Here is a 21,568-nt window from a genome sequence, read left to right on the forward strand (position 1 = left end):
TGCAGATTTACTCAAAGATCTCTTTTCCAGTTGATGGTGATTACACATAACAACGACTTCATCGCGACAGAGAATGCAGGAATGGTTAAGAGGATATGCTCAGTGGCTAACAGGATATGCTAACCATATTTTCCCTGTTGTGTCACGGATTCTAGGAGTCAGGAAAGAATACAGAACACTGGGATTCCTTAAGAAATCTTGTACTAGTCTACTTCTGGAACGATTAAACATCTGTGACAGATAGTCTATCCACTCCATATAGGGAAACATTTATGTAGTACCATCAGTTAAAGCTTGAAGGAAAGTAACAACTGTTTAAACCAGTTTACCAAAACTAAGTGTACATTGAGAAGAAAAAAATTTAACTGGAGGCAAAAAGAGGGTATGTCTAGCTATAGCATAGACTCCTTCATAAATAAGTAAACAAATAATACTCTTAAGTTTGCTAGAGTGCCCGTTCAGCCACATGCTTAACCAGAGCTCGCTTTTGCTTTTAACACCATTTTAGTCTTTAAGGAGCGGGAATTAAAAGTCTGTGCCCAATTTGCACTTAAAGCCCCCAAGACCCCATATTTTCTGCCCTCCATCTTATTTTTCTTTTGCACATCTTCCTCTTCTCAGGTAGCAGGCACAAAGAAAAGAAAGCAATAAAGCTCCATCTACCTGAGCTGAGTAGTTTGTTTTTTTTTGGATGGATAATTCTGCCAGATAAATAAACTTCCAAATATTAGAGAACAAGAGAAGGGACATAGAATAGTCAAGACAGCACACTTTTGTTTTTGTCAATATTTCTTTAAATCCCAATCCAGCTCCTAGTAAGACTGGACACTACTTACAACACTCCTAGAACTGCAGAAGAATGGAAACACAATAGGGAGCGAGTGGAGGGGGGAGACAGCTCAGTGGCTGACTTCAGACATTCACATACACAAAGCCAGCATCCACTGGACTTGTTAAGGCCCAGATGCCCCACTAATAGGAACAAACCCAAACACAAAGGTAGCACATGAAATGTATTTACCTATTTAAACACAGGCAGCTGGTCAAGCTAGAATGGGGAAGGTAACTGCTAATTCCTTGTACTACAAGGAAGGAATGGAGTAAAAAAACCCAAGCCCACGGGCAGGTTTTTGCTTTGTGAACCTCTGTCTGTGCTGCTGGTTAACAGTGGTAAGTATAAAAAAATCAAAGAAAAATAATCTATTTATAGAACAAGTCAGTAGTCTGAGACATTTAGAAAAAAGTAAAAACAAGTCCTTCTTTAAAAATGGATTTACTAAAACAACTGTCACCCAGGATGACCCCAAGCCCCTCTGGTCCTCTGGCAAAGCCAGGGGCGACTTCAAACAAGAACTGTTGCTGATTGCACACTGGTGCACATCCAGCAAAGCCAGCAGGGAGGGGGATTTGCACTGTGAACAGTATCTGCAGACTGCTTGTGGTATCACAGGAGGCCATGCCCGTAGCCTGGTGATACTGGAAATAGTTGTGAGTGAAACTTTTCACAGAAGCACATGTGCTCAAGCCCTCTGAGGTAAGTGGGCTGTCTTCTTTCCTTCCCATCCCTGGGTACAGATCTCAGCAGCTGGTGCCCTGGGTGCTGTACCTCCTCGCCAGCTCCATCCTGCGCGAGACAACTTTAATGTGCAGGAGTGCAGAACTCTAAGCAAAGCCTAGAAAAGGAGAGGGCATCCCCATGGAAAGGGAAGCACTCTGCTCTTCCCAAGTTCTGGCCTAGCTAGACATTATCAATGTTTTCTGGCCCTCCTCAGGACAGGAAGATCGGCTGTTTCCCACCGAGGAAAAAGTTTTGCCTAGTGGAGTAGAGTTGGGTTTCTTTTTTGGTAAACACAACCTTTGCTGATTTCTGAGATTATGAGCTCCTCTGCCCTTTAGCTACAAAAGAGAAATGAAAAGAAATTCATCCACTTGCTCCCATCCTTTTAGTGTAGTGTTAGCTGCCTGGATATGGAGGCAATTTAACTCTCCCAATACATTACTCAATGCTCTGGGCTGGCATGGAGAGGCAAAAGATAACTTCTGAAGTCACCTCCTTAGGATAATCTGATAGGCCCAAAAGCTCCAGCCTGTGCCCACCAATTCCAGGCCAGCTCCACTGCCAACATGTACTTCTAACACCCTGAAGTGTCTAATCTAACAGCCTCGAGTTTGCTCAGTCTCTAAGAGCAACAGCCACGCTCAAAGATGGAAACACTCAAGTCAGAAAACACTGGCTGGAGCTCCTAATTCAGGCGGTGTCTGCATAGATGAGTCGGTACCACTGTGCCTTGACATTCCCATTGTATGAAGGAAGCCAGCTGTAAGGAACGGACCAACTCTGCTGCAGGTCTGTACATCCTTGGAAGTGAAGCTCAGTGGCTACATTAGCTTCAAACCCTCTCTTCCTGTAGGGTTTCAGTGGTCCATTTCCCAACAAGTCCTGGGCATCGAGTAGTTGCTAACTTGTCTCCTTAAGATCTTCCATTGGTAGTTTGTAGCTCAACAAGAAGGGGGGAGGTGGTGCGTGAGCAGGGCTGCTGGGTCCCTGCAGGGGTTTCTTTGCACAGTTTATACAGATGTAATCCTCATTCTCAGCCATTTCGGGAGAGACACCGACACAGACTTGATGGAACCACTCATCGCAGCCACCATCACACTGCACCCAGTCCACCTGCAAGAGAGCACAGCACATTACAAGGAAGGACAGGCACAGTTTACATGAAGAAAACACCTTCCATTAAACCCAGCTGAGGTGCCTAGCACACAACAGCTTCTGGGTACAAATTAATGCCCTACAGAGCTTGTTTTAATAACTGCTTCAGTTTAACCAAAAATAACTCTCTTCCAACAAACCTCTTGCATCCTTAGACCACAACAATACAAATATACACTACTGCTATTGAAGAAGATGACTCAGCTCTCCTCAAATGAAAGCAGGTGTGCTAGAACACATTTAAAACAAGAGGACACTCAGAGACATTACTTCAACATAGATGAAAGTCTACAAATACACATTCTAAATTATATACATCCCCTTAGATGCATTATCAAATGGCAGCTTTTGAAGCCTAAAAATTACAGAAAACAAAACGACTTGATGGTTTTGGGGGGGGGGGAATAGCCATGTGACATCAATAGCTTTAATACTTTTCTACCAGCTAGATATTGGGTATACAGCTGGCCACCAAATGCAAAAAAATGCACACACAACTCTAAGTCCTAAACATCATAACATCTAACCTAGAATATTTCAGACTTTGAGTTGAACTTGCTATAGAACAATTGGGAAAACCAGAAAAAAGTAAATTAAAACTTAGGAAGGAAAAAAGATTCATTATTTGATTTCTGCAATTCCCTGAATAAAAGTCCATGTTAATTTGAGCCACTGGGTGGAAACTGTGATCTGCAGGATAAGAAACACAGATTCTCCATTCTAATGGCATGCATTGGTACAGCTATAAAAATTGTTACTGCTGTAGTTCCACTTTCACCTTACAGAGGAACGTGATAACATATTAGGAAAACAGCACTAGTGCCAACCTATCAAAATGAAGAAACATTATCATCTCAAGATTTTTACTTCAGTTTGTAGCTAACTACTCCTGAACATATTTTCAAAGTGACTAGTAATGGCCACCAACAGCTGCAGCTTCAGTCCTTACATTTCTGTACCTGCCATGTTTCACTTGTCATACGAGTACGTATGTATGGTGTTCACTTGCCAAATGTACTAAAGTACATCAAACCTTATGGTGAGACCAGTCATTCCATTAAAAACTTTGATTATACAATCAGGAATTTTACTCAGTTTCATTCATGGAAGTTTGACAAATTCAGTACAACCTTATTTATAATAGGAGCTTAAGGGCACCCTCCTCCCGCTTAAAATCTCTATTTCCATAAAAATGTACTAATATGAGGTAAATATCACCTGTGAAGTAAAAAGAATAAAAAGACTATCATATTTTGAGTGACTGAGTGTAATTTCTAACTTTGATTCAAGTTTAAGACTTCAAAACTGGTCTTTTAACTGGTCTTTTTGACTGTTCCAATGAAGACTTGAACTCAATGTTTCAGTTCTGCACAACAAGAAATAAGTTCTTTCTATTTGCACTTACTCCTACTCTCTCTTGTGCAAGTCAGTGCAGTATAGTCTCAATCCCACAGTTATTTGGGGTGTGTTTTTTCTACTTTCTAGAAAGCAGAAAAAAACATTTTAAAAAAACTTTTTTTGATCATCAATTAGTCAGTGTTAAAAGCTGACAATTAGGATAGGCAGTAGCACAGAGACAAGCAGATCAAGTTTCTTTTGTAATAATCCAATCAGGTCTAAAATCACTGATTATTCATCTCCAACAAGAAAAATGAAGCACTGAAGTTGGTAGATCACTCAGTCTGCAGCATCACTGTTCACAGACCGTATGCAAGAAATACAGAAAATTTACTTCATTTAGGAACATCGCACATCCCACTCCTGCTCAGAAACACAGGAACATTTCTATCTGAGTCAAAGAATTAATCCTTTGAATCAGCCAATGCATGTTGCACCTAGTCAACAACAAATAACCCAGCTTGAAGAAGTTAAACTTCCTGACCAAGACCTTTACCCAGATTCTGATTTTCCATCTTTTCCTGTTTTAAAGTACCTAAGAGAGGAAGGAAGATCTACAGTTTAATCTGCTACATCTACACCTGTGTACCTACCCAAGTACTACTCCCCATCCTCTCTCATTTCTAATCACACCACCTCGGTTTCTCATGCTGTTCAACCTAAACATTAAATGGCACAGAGGGGGTTTGACTTTGCATGGAATTGCCTGTGACAGAACTAAGGGAAAACTCACTTTGTCCTTGCAGGGCCTTTGGCAGTTCTGTGCAGCACACACGGCATTCTCGTCATCCGACTCTTCTGCTCCTGACCAGTCGTACTTAGAAGGAATATCTAGAATCTTCTTCTCTCTTTTTTTCTCTGTGCTCTCCTTTACTAGTTCTACCTTGGCAACAACTGCCTTCTCTCGCTTCTTCTTCCGCTCCTCCTCCTTAGCCAGTTTCTTCGCCAGCTTGTTCAGCTCCTTTGTCTTATCCATGGTGAGTTTTAGCTTCTTCTTCTTAGGTTTTTCCAGTTTTTTCAGCTCTTTAGATTTTTGCTTCATATCTCCAAAGAATTGCTCTGCTCTCTCCAGTTTTCGTTTCCGCTTCCTCTCAGAAGAGTCTCTCCCTCTCATTTTCAGCGGTTTTTCATCCATGCTGTCATCCTTCATGGAAAGAGTGAAGAGAGATTTTTATTCAAATGCAAATTTCCTGCAAACCTGATGTCTGAGAGACGTACTTACCTCTACCATTACGCTGACATAGTATGAAGAAACCTACTCAACAACATCGTTACAAATTCTAAGCAAAAGGCACTTAACTTTATTTTCACCATATCTGAAAAAATTCAGTGTTATCAACTGTGTCAAAGTACAATCAATCAAAAATACCCCGTGGAAAAAGTAAAGCATCAGCAAGGGTAAGGAGGCAAAATAAGCAATTACAACTCCCTTCTCACATTGTTTTTTAATAGAAGTTGAGAAGATTAATAATTTGTTAGATGCTCTTGCTTATTTTTCATCCAAGGTCAGTCTTGCCTGTAATTACTTTTGAGAGAAAGCAACTGCTATTTTGGAGATGAACATAGCGTAATTGGTGAATTCTTAAAATGGATCACCAACTCAAGCAAGAGAAAAAAGTAACATCAGTTATTTGAAAAGCTTCCAAACTGGCAGACATTGTAAATATCCTGGCGTCATCGACAGCTCTTAAATAACAGATTCAGATCAGAAGTGAGGTTTAAAACTGGCAAACTCTGTCCCTGCAGGTAGCATTCAAGTGACAAGTCCTATTTATATCTGAAACATTCACATGTATAGCTCCTCTGCACAAACAGGATTGACTCAATTTCAGTTAATCCAGCTATACACTTAAGTAATTATTAATAGATTAAGAACATACTACAGGTGAGTAAAGACACTCTGTTTACTGTACATTACTCAATATAGCTACTCCACCCAAAACCAAATCCTCTCAAGATTATTCTACAAAAGTCTACTTATTTTGTATGTAAACAGACATGGAAAACATTCAATTCAAAATGAGTAGTTCTGGTCAAACAAGTATTCATAAGGGTTAACCAGAAAATGTCATAAGACATACACATCCCACACCCCTTATCCCACTCCCCTGAAAAAAAGCTTTGCTTAACTATTAATATAAGAGTCTGGAATACTATTTATAAATTGTTATTTACTGGCGTTCAAACTGTTCTTCAATCAACTCCATGCCAAAACTATTATATTAAAAGAACATTAAGCTTAGGAAGTACTCAGGTTGACAAGTGGTAAAGCAGTACTTGGGAGGCAGGGTCAGTTTTATACTACTGCCCTAACTGATGGCAGTTTGGTAACACTTTTAACTCACCCATTGTATATGGAAAGCATTTAGAAAATGAGACACCAATTAATGTGCTCATCTAACCTTCACAGCATGCAACCTTCCATCTTGTATTACTGTACACCACCAAGAAATCAAGAAAGAGCCATCTTCTATGTGCTTCCTGTGCATAACCCAAAAAGCAATCACATACTCCATAGCCACACATGGTCAAACTAACCCCTAACTGCAGCTGACAGATGATAAAGAATGGGTTCCAGTCGAGTTCTTCAACACAAGTGTTGACCTCTTCCAACACACACCCCTTGCCCACTGTACAAACATGGCCAAGTGATTTTGACTCGACCTCAGAATCAGCAGATAAACCCATCTGATTCACTATCAGCTGAGCAAAGCAATCAGGACAGCTTCAAAATATATTAATAAAAAAATTTCTATGTCTATGCTATTCTGAGGAAGAACAGGAATCTTATTACCTGCACGACCAAACCACTTTTTACTAAAAAATAAATGTTCTTTCCACAGTAACAAAGTTCAGTAACATTTAAGTATCAAGTTATATAAGCTATGTGTAGACTTTCTATCTTTCTAAATGTTTTTTTGTAACTCTTTTGCAGATTAGTTCTGTTTCCGAGCATAATCAAGAACAGTGTTTCCTTTCCTAACCCCATATTTTCTAAAATAAGGTTTGCATATGGAACTGCTTGAGAAAACTGTTCTAAATATGGTTAATTGTGGAGGACAGTGCTACGGCATGAGTGAACAAGACCTGAAATTCTGGGTCTCTTGTTCTGTAATTTTCTGGAACCTACTACTCCCCCCAGTTGAAATCCAAATATGTCAAGCAACTAAGCACTCAACTACTCAAGACTATATTAAAAAAACCCCACCAACGTAATGTGGTGGGATTTTTGTTGCACATCAGAGTATTTCTTCAAGTTCCATACCTCCATGACGTGAAGAAACCTCTCCTCAGAGGGTGGGTGAGTCGCCTGTAAAATCCGCCAGATGTGCTGAGTTTCATCCAGCGATACCTCCAGTAGATCTCCCACCATCATTAGATCTTCCAGCTGAGCTTTTGCTCCGGGTGACAGCTCCAATACAGGGGGCTCCAAACTGCGAGGTACCAGTGGACTCTTCCGAGGCTGCTTCCTTGGAGTGCTAGAACCTTTCAGACAGGAGGCAGGTCATAGAATCATTAAGGCTGGAAAAGACCTCTAAGACCACTGAGTCCAACTGTTAACCTGGCACTGCCAAGCCCAGCACTAAACCATGTCCCCAAGTGCCACATCCACATGTTTTTTGAACGCTTCCAGGGATGGTGATCGCACCATTTCCCTGGGCAGCCTGTTCCAATGTCTGACCACCCTTCCAGTGCAGAAATTTTTCCTAAAAGCCAATCTAAACCTCCCCTTGGCAAAGTCATATAAAGATAAGAGATGAAAACCAAAAGAAATTACATACTTTTTACAACACTGTAAAGAGGGAGACAATCCCAAGCAAAATGCATTGACACAGGTCTATAAATGAGTCATCAGGAAACTAACTGCAATATAACTCTACTGTACCTTCTTACAGACATGTACTGTACAACTAGCAGGGGTAACAGAGCAGTTCCCCTCCTTACTGACTGCTCATCCCAGTTATCTATTTAATTTTATCTCAACGTGCACAAAAGGGAATACCTTGAGAGCAGCTTTTAGAAGCAGACGAATACGCGTGTTCGGCACAGAAGGAGGGAGCAGTCCACATGTGTGTCACCACTTCCTCTGATTTAATAGGGATTTCCTCATCACAAAACAAATTAGGCTCCAAGCTGCTGGAAGATTTTACACTGGCATTGTCCTGAAAGAGACCCACAGAAAACATGCAACATCTGGATCCAGAAAATACCTACTTCAAAGGAAATTCTACTAAAACTGAGCTGTTCCTAAAACCCGACTCAAACACCCCACCAGAGACACCAAGGCCACGTGCAAAAGCTACAAATTATATCCCTACTTAAATAATGCAGGAATACAGAAACTATGGAGATAGGTCAGTAGATTTATAGTTACTGCAAGAGAAACACTTGACAAGTTTCCTCACTCAGCAGCCCTCAAGTATGGTCTTCAGAAGTCAACATAACCAAAGGATGCTTACTCTTAGCCTACATAATTTATTATTTTGCTTGAAAAAATTGACTGCAAAACCACAAAGACAGGCATCTGTAGTAAAGCAGGGGTGTGCTGAGTGACTGTAAAAAGATCTTACAGGTGAGGTCCAGCACAGCCACAAATATCAAAATCCAGTGTTTTCCAAGGATTAGGACTTTTATGTCAGTCTTGAATCATTTTAAGACAGGACCAAACACTGAAAGAAGAGGGCTGTAATAGCTAAGACTGTTGTGAATATTTCCTCGAACAGAGAACTTGGCTTGTGCTCAGCAAAATGAGTTGTGTAAGATACTGAACACATTCAAGGTATTGGGCAAGATGGATGTTTGACTGTTTAGATACATCACACTGAAGTGGGACATACGCCTTCAGGTGCAGCTGGACGCATTAGGACAAGAGACATTAGGAATCTCTTGGCAGTGGGAGCAGCTTTGTTTGACTCTGCATTACATTAGGCAGAGAAACCAGAGAAGCACAAGCCCACCTGAGTAGATTCCCTGATGCTCCCTAGTACTAATTTATCCCTCTTCTTACTCGCCCCTGGAGGTGAAATCAGCTGGGACAATGTCCTCAACCAACCATTTATTTTCACAGCACTTTCCAGAATCCAGCTGTTTCATCACGTGTGTGATGGAACTGGACAACAGGTTTAACATACTTAGCACGCCATGTACGAATGGAATCTTTCAGAAAACATTAAAAACAAGAAGCTGGCTTAAAAAAAAGAGAAAGGCTACAGAGCAGTTATTGACAATATTTACCTGGAGATTAGTTGTGTGGGTCCCAAAATGGCCAACTCAGGAAATTGTACCACCCAGACACTGTCATTTCATGACATAAAAAGGGAGTTTAAGAATGGCAATCTCTCTCTCTGGCTTTCAGTTACACGTTTAAAAGGAAGTGAAGTGCACACTAATGATTTCTGTACAAAACTACAAGTGGGAAATTCAAATTTAAATCGCCCAGATGAAAAGGTAGAATAAATATACTCAGAAAGAAGATATTTCTCCCTACACCATAAAGTTTATATCTCGTACAGTATCTTGTTATGAGTATCTCATTATACTACATTAAAGAAAGTTCAGGACTAATATGTAAATTGATTTTTTAAAAAATCACCACTTAGTGGCCATAGGCAACACAAGTGCAAAGAAATGAGAAAAATATGAGACAAAAAAAAATGAAAATAACAGGCGAAGAAAATTCACAGTGAATTATCCTGACTGAAACAAATCTTAAAACAAATCTAGCTATCGCACTCATAATGAAGTATTTATTGGCAAGAACAATGATTTAATTAGAAGACACACTATGATCAAACAGGCCTTTTTCACATGTATTTCCATAACAACTGTGCACTTGAGAAGCCAGAGAATGTGGGTTTCGAAATACAGGACCCTTGGGGATACAGGGATTACTTCCACAAGAAGTTAAGAGCAAATTCATACACAATGCATCATGATCTGCATTTTTCTTAAACACACTGGAAAATGTTTATGCATTATGAAAAAACTCAACCCTTAAAAGCCAAAAGTCTAAATGTAATTCATTTCTGAACAAGTTTGCTATTTCTTTTGAACTTTGCTTCTCCTAGTTTAAACCTAAAGAATTTGGTTGCCTGAAAATTTGTTTTCTATTCCCAACATGTTAGTTGACCTAACAAAAGACATTTCTGGTCCCTAGCAGCTTTGCTTCAACGGTTTTTTATTTTTAGGTTTCTATGATTATATATAGTGATGGACATCCAAATCAAAAGGGTTAAGTAACAGATTTTTAAATGATGACAACAGAATCACTAAACAAATGAAATGATGCTCCTGCAAAACCCTCAGATCCTGACAAGCATATGCCATCTTTCTTGACATATGCTTTATCACAGCCTCAGAAAATACCACATCTTTCAGAAATGCCTTATTATGACTCCTGATGTAAAGAACATTTTGGAAATTATTTTTGTATATACAACGAATTTAATTAAAAGCTGTAGCACCCAACTGCAATGTACTCTTGTTGGCATTTCACATGGGACTATAAGAAAAATCTGAGTATATGCACAAAGCTGCAGAGAAATAAAACACTAAAAACAGGAGATTGCAGCAAATTATACCTGGAGAATGTGCTGTCCAGGTCTTTATAAACCAGAATATCTGCCTTAGAAGAATTTACATGACCACATTGTCTCTTAAGACAGCATCTTTTAAGGTAGAAATTATGCTATCGCTAAAAAGAAAACACTGCTCAAGAAGAACCAGTGGCATTGCTTTTGTCTCTACATTTATCAAAAGGACATTTCAACACATGGAAAACACTTGGTTATCTCCACAATTGCCTTTTCTCATGGAAGTTCTCCTCTAGTTAAAATACTTGAAAAATTTAACTGCAAATACAATTTCTGAACTGAATCCAGACACTAATTTTACAACACGATCCAGACATCCACTACCGAATATTTCCACATGTCCAAAATGGAACACATGTACCTCTTTTATATGAGGGTTGAATGAAGAGAAAAGTAGGAAAACATGAAAGAAGCTCTGACATCAGGAAACTTCTTACATAGCATGCAGGTTTCAAAGACTAATTTTTTTGCTGTAGCAAAAACTTTTGAAGAGCTCTCCATACAGACACTTTTATGACTCATGATATCTTTGAATGAGGCATAAAGATAATGTTCATCCTCCACGGTATTATAAACACAAATATCTTTGTAAGTTTATCTTTTTCCTTAGCACTAAAAAGCGCCTTTTGAAATTTACACAGGTCTGGAAATTTTGAATAAAAACATTAAAAACTTCCCTCAGAACTGAAACATTCAGATAAAAATCAAGAAGTACTTCTTCTGCTACAAGAGCCAGAGCAGAATATACATAAATAGCTTAAGATACAAAATACACTCTGAAATAAATGAATTAATAGAAGACAGGTGTTCTGGATTAATTCCTCGCAGATAAACCACACTTACCTTTATGTCATAGCCATACGTCTCCCTGATGTCTTCATCAGAGTCTGTCTCTTCATCATCATAATCCAAAGTCTGCCGTGGGGATGAGGACACACTCCCTATCACTCTGTTAAAGGCTGACTGCTGAAAACTAGTCAGGTGTCCCTAAAAGAAACATGAAATATGGGAATGAAACAATAAAATTTCCAGAAAAATCTGCAGAAAAGCTACAGAGTTACTGACAAAGAAGTGCTTCTTTTGGCCTGAGGGCAACTACCTGGACAGTCACAGAAAAGACTAGTTACAGCAAGATGTGAAGAAAAATAGGGAGATACCTAAGGCAGAGCTTCCATTAGATTTTGATTCCATGTTTTTGAACAATAGGAACTAGAAAGATCTAGATACTGCTGTTCAGTGCTACCAAATTACAGCTTGTAGTTGTACAAACTTCTTCACCACAGCATCACGTGACCCCAGTCTCAAGATGAAGAGGTCAGCTGTGAAAGCACCAATGCCTTCCTACAGGCCTCACTGGAACTTACTAACGAGACACTAAATGCCTAGGAATGATAATCCATCAGAAATTATAAATACTGAGACCTTGGATTCTGTCAAGAGGGAAATGGAATTCAGACACCAAGGTAGCAACTGCTTTACGCAGCTCCATGCCCATACCCAGCTGTTATGACTGATGTGATGTTTCTTACAGGCACCTTCAGCAGTTGCTACTGACAGTGAACACAAAGCCACAGAGCTGTTCCTGCAGCAGCATGTAGCTGACAGAAGCAGCCAGAGCCTGAGGAGCTCCAAACTAAGTAGTTTCAACACATCTAATCCCCAGCTTTTAACTCTCCTCTCTCTCCCCAAGCTTCTCCAAGACAGACAAGGCATTTCGACACACTGAATTAGGATAGGTACAGTGAAGAGCAAGATACCCCCACATCCCTACCTGCAGGTCAGGGTTAGCTGCTGCTTTCTGTAGCTCTGCACTGATGATTTTCTCTGTTTTCTCCCGTGCTGCCTGCTCCACCATTCTCTGGCTGAGCACAGAAAGCTTGGCCAGAGCAGAGGACAACTCGTCAGTGGCCAGCGCCTGCCGCGCTCGGTCCTGCCAGCTCATGGCCCGTTCCGTCAGGCACTGCAGGGCCTCCCCCTCCGGCAGCCGCACCGGCAGCTTCTGCAGGGACACCAGCAGGGACAGGATCGTCTCCAGCCGCGGCCTTCGGGAACGCATGCAGAGGGGACACAGGAACTTCACTTCTTTGGCCTGCCAGCTAGAGCCCTTCTTCTGAGAACTTGTTTTGGGAAGGGGCACGCAGCCGCTATGGAACCAGTCTTTGCACAGCTCGCACTGCAGCATGAATCCACTCGCTGTTTTGCGGCAGATACAGAATTTGACTTCTTCAATTCGGTCCACCATAGTCATCTTGGCCAGGTTTGCTGCCCTGAGAGCATGCATGGCTTCAATCTCCTTCTGTTCCCGATCCTTGAATACAGCCACCTACCCAAAAAGGACAAAAAGCAGGTCGTGACATTCACAGCTAATAGAGATTTCATTTTATTAGCAACGCAGGAAAAGAAAAAAAAACAAACCCAAACATATCAAGATATCTTCCTATTTAAACTAGCCCAAATCTTAGGAGTTGTGTGATCTAATTAAAACTTTAGCTAAGATACCTCCTCCTCAATTACTCATTACTCCCTGAGTCCTTCTGACAGAGATACTATGTAAACTTAAGATAACCTTCTCAATATGTACAGAGTTTCTGAAGTTTATAATTATATCTGTCAAAAGACCACCAGAAGAACAGGTTTTGACTCCAGGGAAGAAGTCAGAATCTGTTCCATCTATTTGCCTACTGAGACAATGCAGCTGAGCGTTGTTTCAATGTTGACTCAGCACCAGAAGCATCTGAGTGACCATATATCTTCTGAAGTAACTTGCATTTGCTCAGTGTTTCCATTCAAGTAACTATAACAAAGCATACTGTAAAACAGATTGTGTATAAGCCATATTAATGAGCCTGCATATATTTTCTTTGTTCCCAGAGAAAGGGCAGCCAGATGACAGCAAATTCATCTGATAAGCTGCATGAATATCCTCCTAAAAAGGAGGAATCAAACAAAACACTCCCTCCAGCCCAGTGTCCACGACCAAGCATTTACAGGCTGCCCTCAAAGTTGACCTAACCAAATATGTCTTGGTACTGGTTAAGGTAGAGCTGCACCTCACTGCACATTACTGCAACGTGATTTCAGTCAATGTTAATATTAGATGAGCAGCCACAGATATTAAGCCAAGAGCATTTAAGAGTTACACACAGCCCAACTCATACTAAATACCACCACTCACACTCTGAACCCCCCTACTTTCACTGCAACTAAAGCTGAACCATATTCTTGTGTCAAACATCATATTATGAGAGACCTGTTTCACTGAGATTCATTTATCAGTTCTTCCATAAGATTTCTACACAGATTAGAGATAATGTATCAGGAGATACCACCTTTCATTGCTCCTTACCACAGCTGCAGTGTCCCTGGCCTCCTCCAGCCCATCCTCCAGTTCACTCAGGGATTCCAAGTCAAGATCTTTTTCCTTTTCCTTCTCCATCAACTCCTTTGCCCTCTTCCGCCTATTCTTACTGCTCCCGTAAACACCAATATCAGTGCGAGGGCTCAGAACCTGTAACGCCAAGAAAACTTATACTGTCAGAGCCAAGGATGCCAAGAACAGAAAAAAGTTCTAATCTATAACCTTGTGGTATCAGGGACACCATATGAGAACATCTAATAGAGGAATTACAACAATGTCACCAGAGAGCAAGAAATACTCAGCAATCTAACACCTTTGATATCTGTCAATTAATGCTACAAGAGAATTAACAGAAAAGGATAAAAGTATTTCATACTTATGAAATTTGAATGCAATCAGTACCACCATAACGTGGCAGGTCAAATTGAAAGCCACTATGTTTTCATGATTAAGCTACCATAAAAACAGCTAACCAAAATACTGTATGCAGTTAGATATCAGTAGTTTAACATTTGCTTCAAAGGCCTTTATTAATGACAAGTCTTAAAAATCTGTCATTATTTCATATTTACATCAGCAATTTGGTGGCTGAAAGAAAACTAAAAATATGCTATAAGCCTTTTAATATCAGTATTACGAGAGCACTTTTAAGGACAAGAATAAAATTTTAAGTTATCTTGACTAGTTGAAATGCATACTTAAATATGAACTCTAGCAATTAAATTCAACATAGGAAAGTTCAAATTGCTACATTTAGGAAAATGGAAAACCAGAATATATTAAATAACTAGTTAGGCAGAAGAATATAGAGAAAAAATATTGTATCTAGAGTGTACGACAAAGCAAACAGAAATCAGTGTGATGTTGTGGCAATAGGGACAGATCCTACTGGGAACATTAAACATCAGTATCCCCTTTGAGATACAAGATGTAATTATTGCTTCATGTGGCACTCAGGAAGTCAGAGAGAGAGGATGCTGTCTGGTTTTGGACATCTCCCTAAAAGTGAAGACAAACTGCACAGAATTAACAACAATATAAGAGAATGAAAAATACAGCAGTTGACCAAACTTGAATTATTTTCCCTAGAAAAGGGAAGCCTCTCAAGTAGATATGATAGATCTTCGAACACATGATTGATTTTCATTAAAAGAAAGACAGTGATTGGATTCATTGAAGTGAAATAAACAGTAGCTGACTTAATTTTTCTTATAGTTAAACAGTTTATAAAATATGGAATCTATTTTCTTAGCATTTAAGCAGGAAGGCAAGTTAAAACATTCATCAATTCGAGACAGTGTCTGTGTCTGTTTCAGGCCTACACTTCTACAATGACACAAAAAGAAACCCTTTGCTTTCCCTCTGTCTTCAAAAGTAACAGATGAGGTTGTCCACACATAAACCAAGACTAACCAAACAGAACGTTTTGCCTTTCTCTTTCTCTTCACCCTTTTCATTCTTTTCCCCTGAGAACAGCTGAAATCCTATTTTCTTCTGAAAAGGAGCTGTAATCCACTGTAGCTGAAGCAGCTCTGGACCACTGAGGGCCATCGAGGTGAGTTTCTGAAGGCTGACAGAAGTGCTGCTCACCTGTAACAGACTGTAGCTCGAGTTCTTCTTCAGGAAGGTCCTTCCTGTGCGCTCTCTCCAGGCACGTGCTGCAGCTACCTGAGACTCCAGCTGTGGCAGGGCATCCAGACGCACCGGTATTGGGCGGCCTTTGGCAGACAAGCTCTCCAGTTGCTCCAGGTAGGCATAGTTGCTCCCATTCTGGGATGAAAGAAATTTTTCTAAGCCAACGGTTCCACCATTATATATACATCAGTTGCCAGCTTACTTGCAAGCCATATGCTATTTTGTCACTGACTAAAATAGAGTTCCATGTTAAAGGAAAGGAGGGCAACATTTCAATCCTACTGTTATTTTACAAATCCATCTTATACAGCTTTTATTTCAACAGTCACAGCCAGCTGGCTTAGGGAATAAGACAACACTCCATTTCTATACCATTGTCTTAAATGCTGTCTGCTTAACAGTGAGCTATTACGTGTGAGTTGTACATGGGCTGATGTGAAATCCATTGGGATTATCAGTTCAATTTCCAACAAACATCCGATAGAAGACTAACAGTTGTAGTCCAGAGATAAACACCTAGAAACATCACAGATGTCTGGATCAAGTTCTGTGGGTAGACTAATAGAGAGGAAGGCTACTGACCTAATTCATCTATTTCAGACAGAAAATTCTAGCCACCAGTGCCATTAAACCTGACACCATTTTGGGGAGAAAACACAGATAAAATGCATTTCCATAGCCAGATTCAAAACTGAAGACCTGTGAGCAGAGCGTCTTCTGCTGCAGCTAAATATTTCCACCGACAGTATGCCAAACAGTTTCGATACCAAATACCACACCACAATGAATTTGCCAGCTTTTACATCCCCCTAAAATGCATAAAAGGAAGGGAAACAGAAATTTGGGATAGCCAAGGGGGAAACAAGAGCACAAAAAGAAAATTAAATTCAAGCACACCAGCTATACATTTAACAGCTATAGCAAAGCTTTCCTTCAGGTCACCTTTGTGGGCAGAGGTGCTAGGAATAAAGGACATGTCTAAATATATGCAAGCAGAAGATTCCAGTCCCTGCTGAAACCCCTACCTGAATGGCCTCCACTTTGGCTGTCCAGTCTCTAGCCCGCTGCAGGGCTTCTTTCAGTGCCAGCACATTGGGCAGGTAAGCAGGGATGTTCTTTGCTTCATTCACGATGCCCTCCAGAGCCATCATACTTTGGCGTGGTCTAGAGTAAGAAAAACCCAGTTCCAGCCTTCTCTCAAAATGCCAGTTAACTACACCTATAAATCTGACAGGCTGGTGATGCAACTTCATCACTACACTGCAGTGTAGGACACCATGGCTCTATGCTTGGAGGGTGCTACCACCTACCAAAGAACAGGAGGGGAGAAAGCTGATGGACTTTACACAGTCAAGTTCAAAAGGGCACAGCATCACAGCTCCCTAACATCAAGAAAGCTGTCCTGGGTAGCATACTCAGGGTTCTTTGTTGAGGGGGATGAATAGCAAAGACAGCAGCAACACTCACAGCCTCTGGCCACTGTGCAATATCATAGGGAATCAACACTTCTGCAATTCATCAACAACCTCAAATCCCACTCTTGAGCAATCCAACTGCTGGGAGGTAAAAAAAACACCCCAAAAGAACAAAGGCCCTACAGCTGCAAAGACCCGACTCTTCACCACGCTCCTCAAAAGAGGATGAGAAACACGGAAGTGTGTGACCTGTAAGAACAGCTTGCAAAGGAACACTCACCTGGCCTGCAGGCAGACCTTGGCCTTCTCCTCCCACCTCTCTGAGACTGTGAGCAGCTCCTGCAGCTCAGCCATGGCTTTCTCTACAGCATGGTGTGGTGCCAAGCCCACACCTGAATCAATCAGCTTCTTCATCACATCCAGGGTGACTCTCTGGGGATCCAAGAGGGTGGACCTCACCTCATCCAGCCACCGTGCCTGCTGCAGTTCTTGCTTCAGCCTTGGCAGCTCAGGAAGTTCTACATAAAGGCCAGAGCCCATGTCTATTAACTCCTGCAGCTTGGAAGAGTCTGGGATCTCATCCATCATAGCTTCTTGAGCACGCTCATGAAATTCTTCCACATCATCAAGCAGATTCTGAAGTAACACAGAGTACAAATCAATTAGGGAAAAACGCCCACAGAATCAAAAGGGAAATCTGACTGAGGGATCAGTCAGCTGTGAATTTGTTTGTGATCATCACATCATCAGTCAGAGCTTCTACAGATCATGCCAGATAGCTGTCACAAGCCATCAAGTCTGACACATATTAAGTAACAGACCATCTAACTTATTTGATGGCCTAATGTTTCCTACCCGAGGCATATTAGCTGCATCGAACTCTACACCAAAAATAGTATGACTGCAAATGACTACAGATCCCAACAAAACAGAATATTTAGCACTGCCCAGTCAACATAATTTTAAAATAGTGGGAAGAAAGGGGACTTCTGCAAACAGACCATCATTTCAATACAGTGTTGGGGCACTACAGTAATGATGGCAATACACAGCAAAACAAGACATGCTGAGGAGAAATAACAAGCCAGAGATGTAAGAGAACATAAATTCCAAAAGATCACTGAAGTAACAATGATTATATTTTCATTATTTCCTAAACCAGGCCCACCACTTAAAAGCATCAGGGGTTTATTGCACAAAGGAAAGAAATGAAAACACAAAGCCCTCCTATTAAAGGAGACAATTTCACAGAAAGCCAACTGCACTGCTGCAGTTGTCCTCATCCTCATGTTTTGGCACTGCAATGAAAAAAACCAAAGCCAGCAGACAGGAAAGAATCTCTGCAGGAGATTCATTCAAGGACATTCAACCAGTATATTCAATTGATTCACTCCCAAGTCTCTTAAAAAAAGACAGGTATTTCTGACAGCAAGTCGATGGCACTATTAGGAGCAAAACCTGCATTTCCTAACCCTTAGCTTCCTGCCCTTTCTTGGTGATGATTCTTCTCATGACTGCCTGGAACCAGAAAGCATTTATAAGAAAGAACAAGACCCACATTATAAAGATTTTAATTTAGGGAACATACGCTGAATGCTGCATAGTGACAACAGTAAATTATTACAGTTTAATAATTACAATGCCTTTTGTGTTAGAAAATACTCATCATCCAACATAACAATTATTTTGCTATTCATTATGATGGATAATTGACTTCAAATGCCATGCTGAAAGCTAGTGAGTGCTTAGGCATAAGTGATCATTATGTGACTTCATTCATAAACTAAGAGACTACAGTTTGTAACCAGTAAAATGATAATATTTATTTATTGGCTAGTGATGATGTTGAAGCTTTGAGAACATGCACGTGCACAGGCAGAGTACTTGAACTAGAACCAGTTTCCTAATGCTGGGGTTTGGGGGAAGAAAGGCTACTTGGGAAAAAGTATTTAGACAAAAATACAAATTAAAACTGTTAAGAGTTTATTGTACACCTGCTGCTCTGTCATCTATGAATTAAGTTTTAATTAGAAGCAGGTTTTAAACACATTACAAACAAAAAAGCCCTTTGAGAACAATTTTACAGGTCTATTAATACATGACGATAACATTTCATTAATAAATATTAGTATAAATAAATATTTTTGAGGTTTATGTGGAAAGAAGGGTAGTAAAACCATCCTATCCTATTAGGATGAGAATACACTTCCTACTCTCTACCAGCTGCTGGGAAACTCATTAAAGAACACCTCTGAATGACAAAGATGTTGATTAGCATCAACAGGCCTGGCTAAACTGCATCCTGGAGCCCTGTAGTTTTCTGAAGGAATCTGTTTTCAGCAAATACATGCCAGTGTCATAAAATCAAGAAGGAAGTCCAATATAAAGTCTCTCTTATCAAACACTGAACTACCATGAAAAAGTTAATATGAAATTAATGAATGAAGGACATAACAAACATTAGCAAACACTTATGGAGAAGAGGCCATCTCAAACAAAACTAATTTGTCTTTAAACTGTTTGGTTATGTAGTAGTAGTTGCACATATGGTCATGTTTAGAATTTTAGGCCCTCGATCTAGTAATACACAACACTTAAAACAGTATCAACAGAACATGCAGGTTAACAAGTGGTTAACATACATCTCAAGAAGCATTTCTCAAGGCAAAAAATCTTTATGAAGGCTGCTTCTTGAAGGAGTTTTCTAGAACTTGGTTAGTAGGTGAAACACTATTCAGCATTTCATCATCAGTGACAGAGAAACAAATTAAGATTGCTGCTGAAAACACTTGCTATGATGCAGACTGCCAGAATGATAAATGCCAGGGGAATCAGTATGATCTGGATTGCTTATTACTCTAGATTCATTCACAGACAGGCACAAAGATATATATGAAGGGTAAGAAATGCAGGCCATGCATACAGATTAAGAGGGCTGTAACCTGGAAAGCAAGGCTGAGGAGTATTTACAGAATAACTGACAGTGTGGCACTGCTTTCCCTCTCCCCTAAAAAAGCACACCAATGTAACCTTCGTAGATTTCTACAAAAACAAACAAAAGGTAGGACTTAGCCAAAAGTTTCACCTCTACAGACAGCATTAATGATGCTGGAATAAGAGTAACTGGTTCAGAGAGCTAAAACTGGGCCATCTGGACCAGTGACAGGTGAGGGGGGTCTTTTATCCGCAGTGAGACCACCACATCTGGCAATGCCAACTGCAACAGGTACCCTAAAAAGTGCACACACAGTCATGTAAAGGGCTCTGTTGATTTGCCCAAATGCTGATCACCATGTGCAACACCCCACCCCATGTCAGACTGCTGCACAAGAGCATAGGTATTCTTCCAGAATGCAATGGAGGCCAGGTGGAATGAGAGCATCTCACAGGGCATTACATATCCATGCTCAGGCTATCAATTTGAGAGTTGCTATGATTACAGTAGCATAAAAATACAAACACCATCACATTGCCCACTTAGAGACATGCTTACAAATGAACAGGAAATATATGTTACATTCCATGCTGGAGAGACAGCAACATGTCATCAGCAAAACTTCAATGACAACAGCAACATTTCCCAGTAATGCAGGAAGACACTGTACTTCCTTTCTTGAGGCCACAGACATCATTGCAAAGCAGTCACATGCTTTACATCAAAAGCTAGAAATGAAACATCCCACTCAATCCACCTCTGACAGTACAGGGCTAATTCTCAAAAAAAAAAAAAAAGAAAAAAAAAAAAAAAAGAAAAAAGCTTTTCATCCTTTACACCAGGCAACCTTATCTGTTTAAAAGAAAACACCACCACAAAACCAGAACAAAGTAAAAAGTACAACATTATCTAAGGAACAGATGCAAACTTACCTTTACTTGTCGGGCCTGGCTGATAACACATGGCAAGCTAAAGAGCTGCTGTACAAATGCTTTCAGCTCCTCCATAGTCAGCTTGGTCCGTGTCCTTCCACTGTCCTGGCTCACTCTGCTGCATGAACACATAGAATTAAACAATAGTGGGTGAGAGATAACAGTGATCCCAGGATTTACTCCCAGTGACAGAAAGCTAACATAATTACTGAGAAGTTATCAAAAACGTTTAATCACCTGAGAATTCAAAATGAATTCCAAAATCTTGAAAGCAAAATTTAATGTAATTCCCCTTAAGTATCTTCAAGGGAATTACCCTGCTCTTTCAGAGGTACAAATCTCTAGATGACTTTCGAGTTTGTTACAAATATGTAAAAGAATATAGCCCCACACAGCCTGCTTTAGGCAGCTCAAGAAGTTGACTGTTGTGACAGGCACTGACAAGAAGTCTGAGATATGTAACAGCAACGAACCCTGAAAACAAGTAATTTTCTGGTGCGTTCTCTTGTAGCCAGAGAACTGCTGGAAGTGGCCTTGCAACAGAGGACTGCTATTGAGTAGGACATGTTCTGCAAAGACACTTCCATTA

The 21,568-nt window shown here is 40.3% G+C and overlaps 1 protein-coding gene across 1 annotated transcript in view; it reads right to left on the reverse strand.

Moving 5' to 3' along the window:
* KDM5A (lysine demethylase 5A) overlaps positions 1-21,568 on the reverse strand; it is a 49,760-nt gene continuing 28,192 nt past the window's right edge. Inside the window, exons 18-28 of the mRNA XM_032687494.1 lie at positions 20,980-21,097; positions 17,393-17,748; positions 16,723-16,861; positions 15,653-15,832; positions 14,051-14,212; positions 12,476-13,027; positions 11,548-11,691; positions 8,115-8,274; positions 7,377-7,597; positions 4,845-5,255; positions 1-2,671 (exon numbers count right to left, since the gene is read on the reverse strand). Coding sequence (XP_032543385.1) covers positions 2,459-2,671; positions 4,845-5,255; positions 7,377-7,597; positions 8,115-8,274; positions 11,548-11,691; positions 12,476-13,027; positions 14,051-14,212; positions 15,653-15,832; positions 16,723-16,861; positions 17,393-17,748; positions 20,980-21,097 — 2,656 coding nt within the window. The 3' untranslated portion in view covers positions 1-2,458. The remainder of the gene's footprint in view (positions 2,672-4,844; positions 5,256-7,376; positions 7,598-8,114; positions 8,275-11,547; positions 11,692-12,475; positions 13,028-14,050; positions 14,213-15,652; positions 15,833-16,722; positions 16,862-17,392; positions 17,749-20,979; positions 21,098-21,568) is intronic.

The sequence above is a fragment of the Chiroxiphia lanceolata genome, chromosome 5, assembly GCF_009829145.1.
Source record: "Chiroxiphia lanceolata isolate bChiLan1 chromosome 5, bChiLan1.pri, whole genome shotgun sequence".
Classification (NCBI taxonomy): Eukaryota; Metazoa; Chordata; class Aves; order Passeriformes; family Pipridae; genus Chiroxiphia; species Chiroxiphia lanceolata.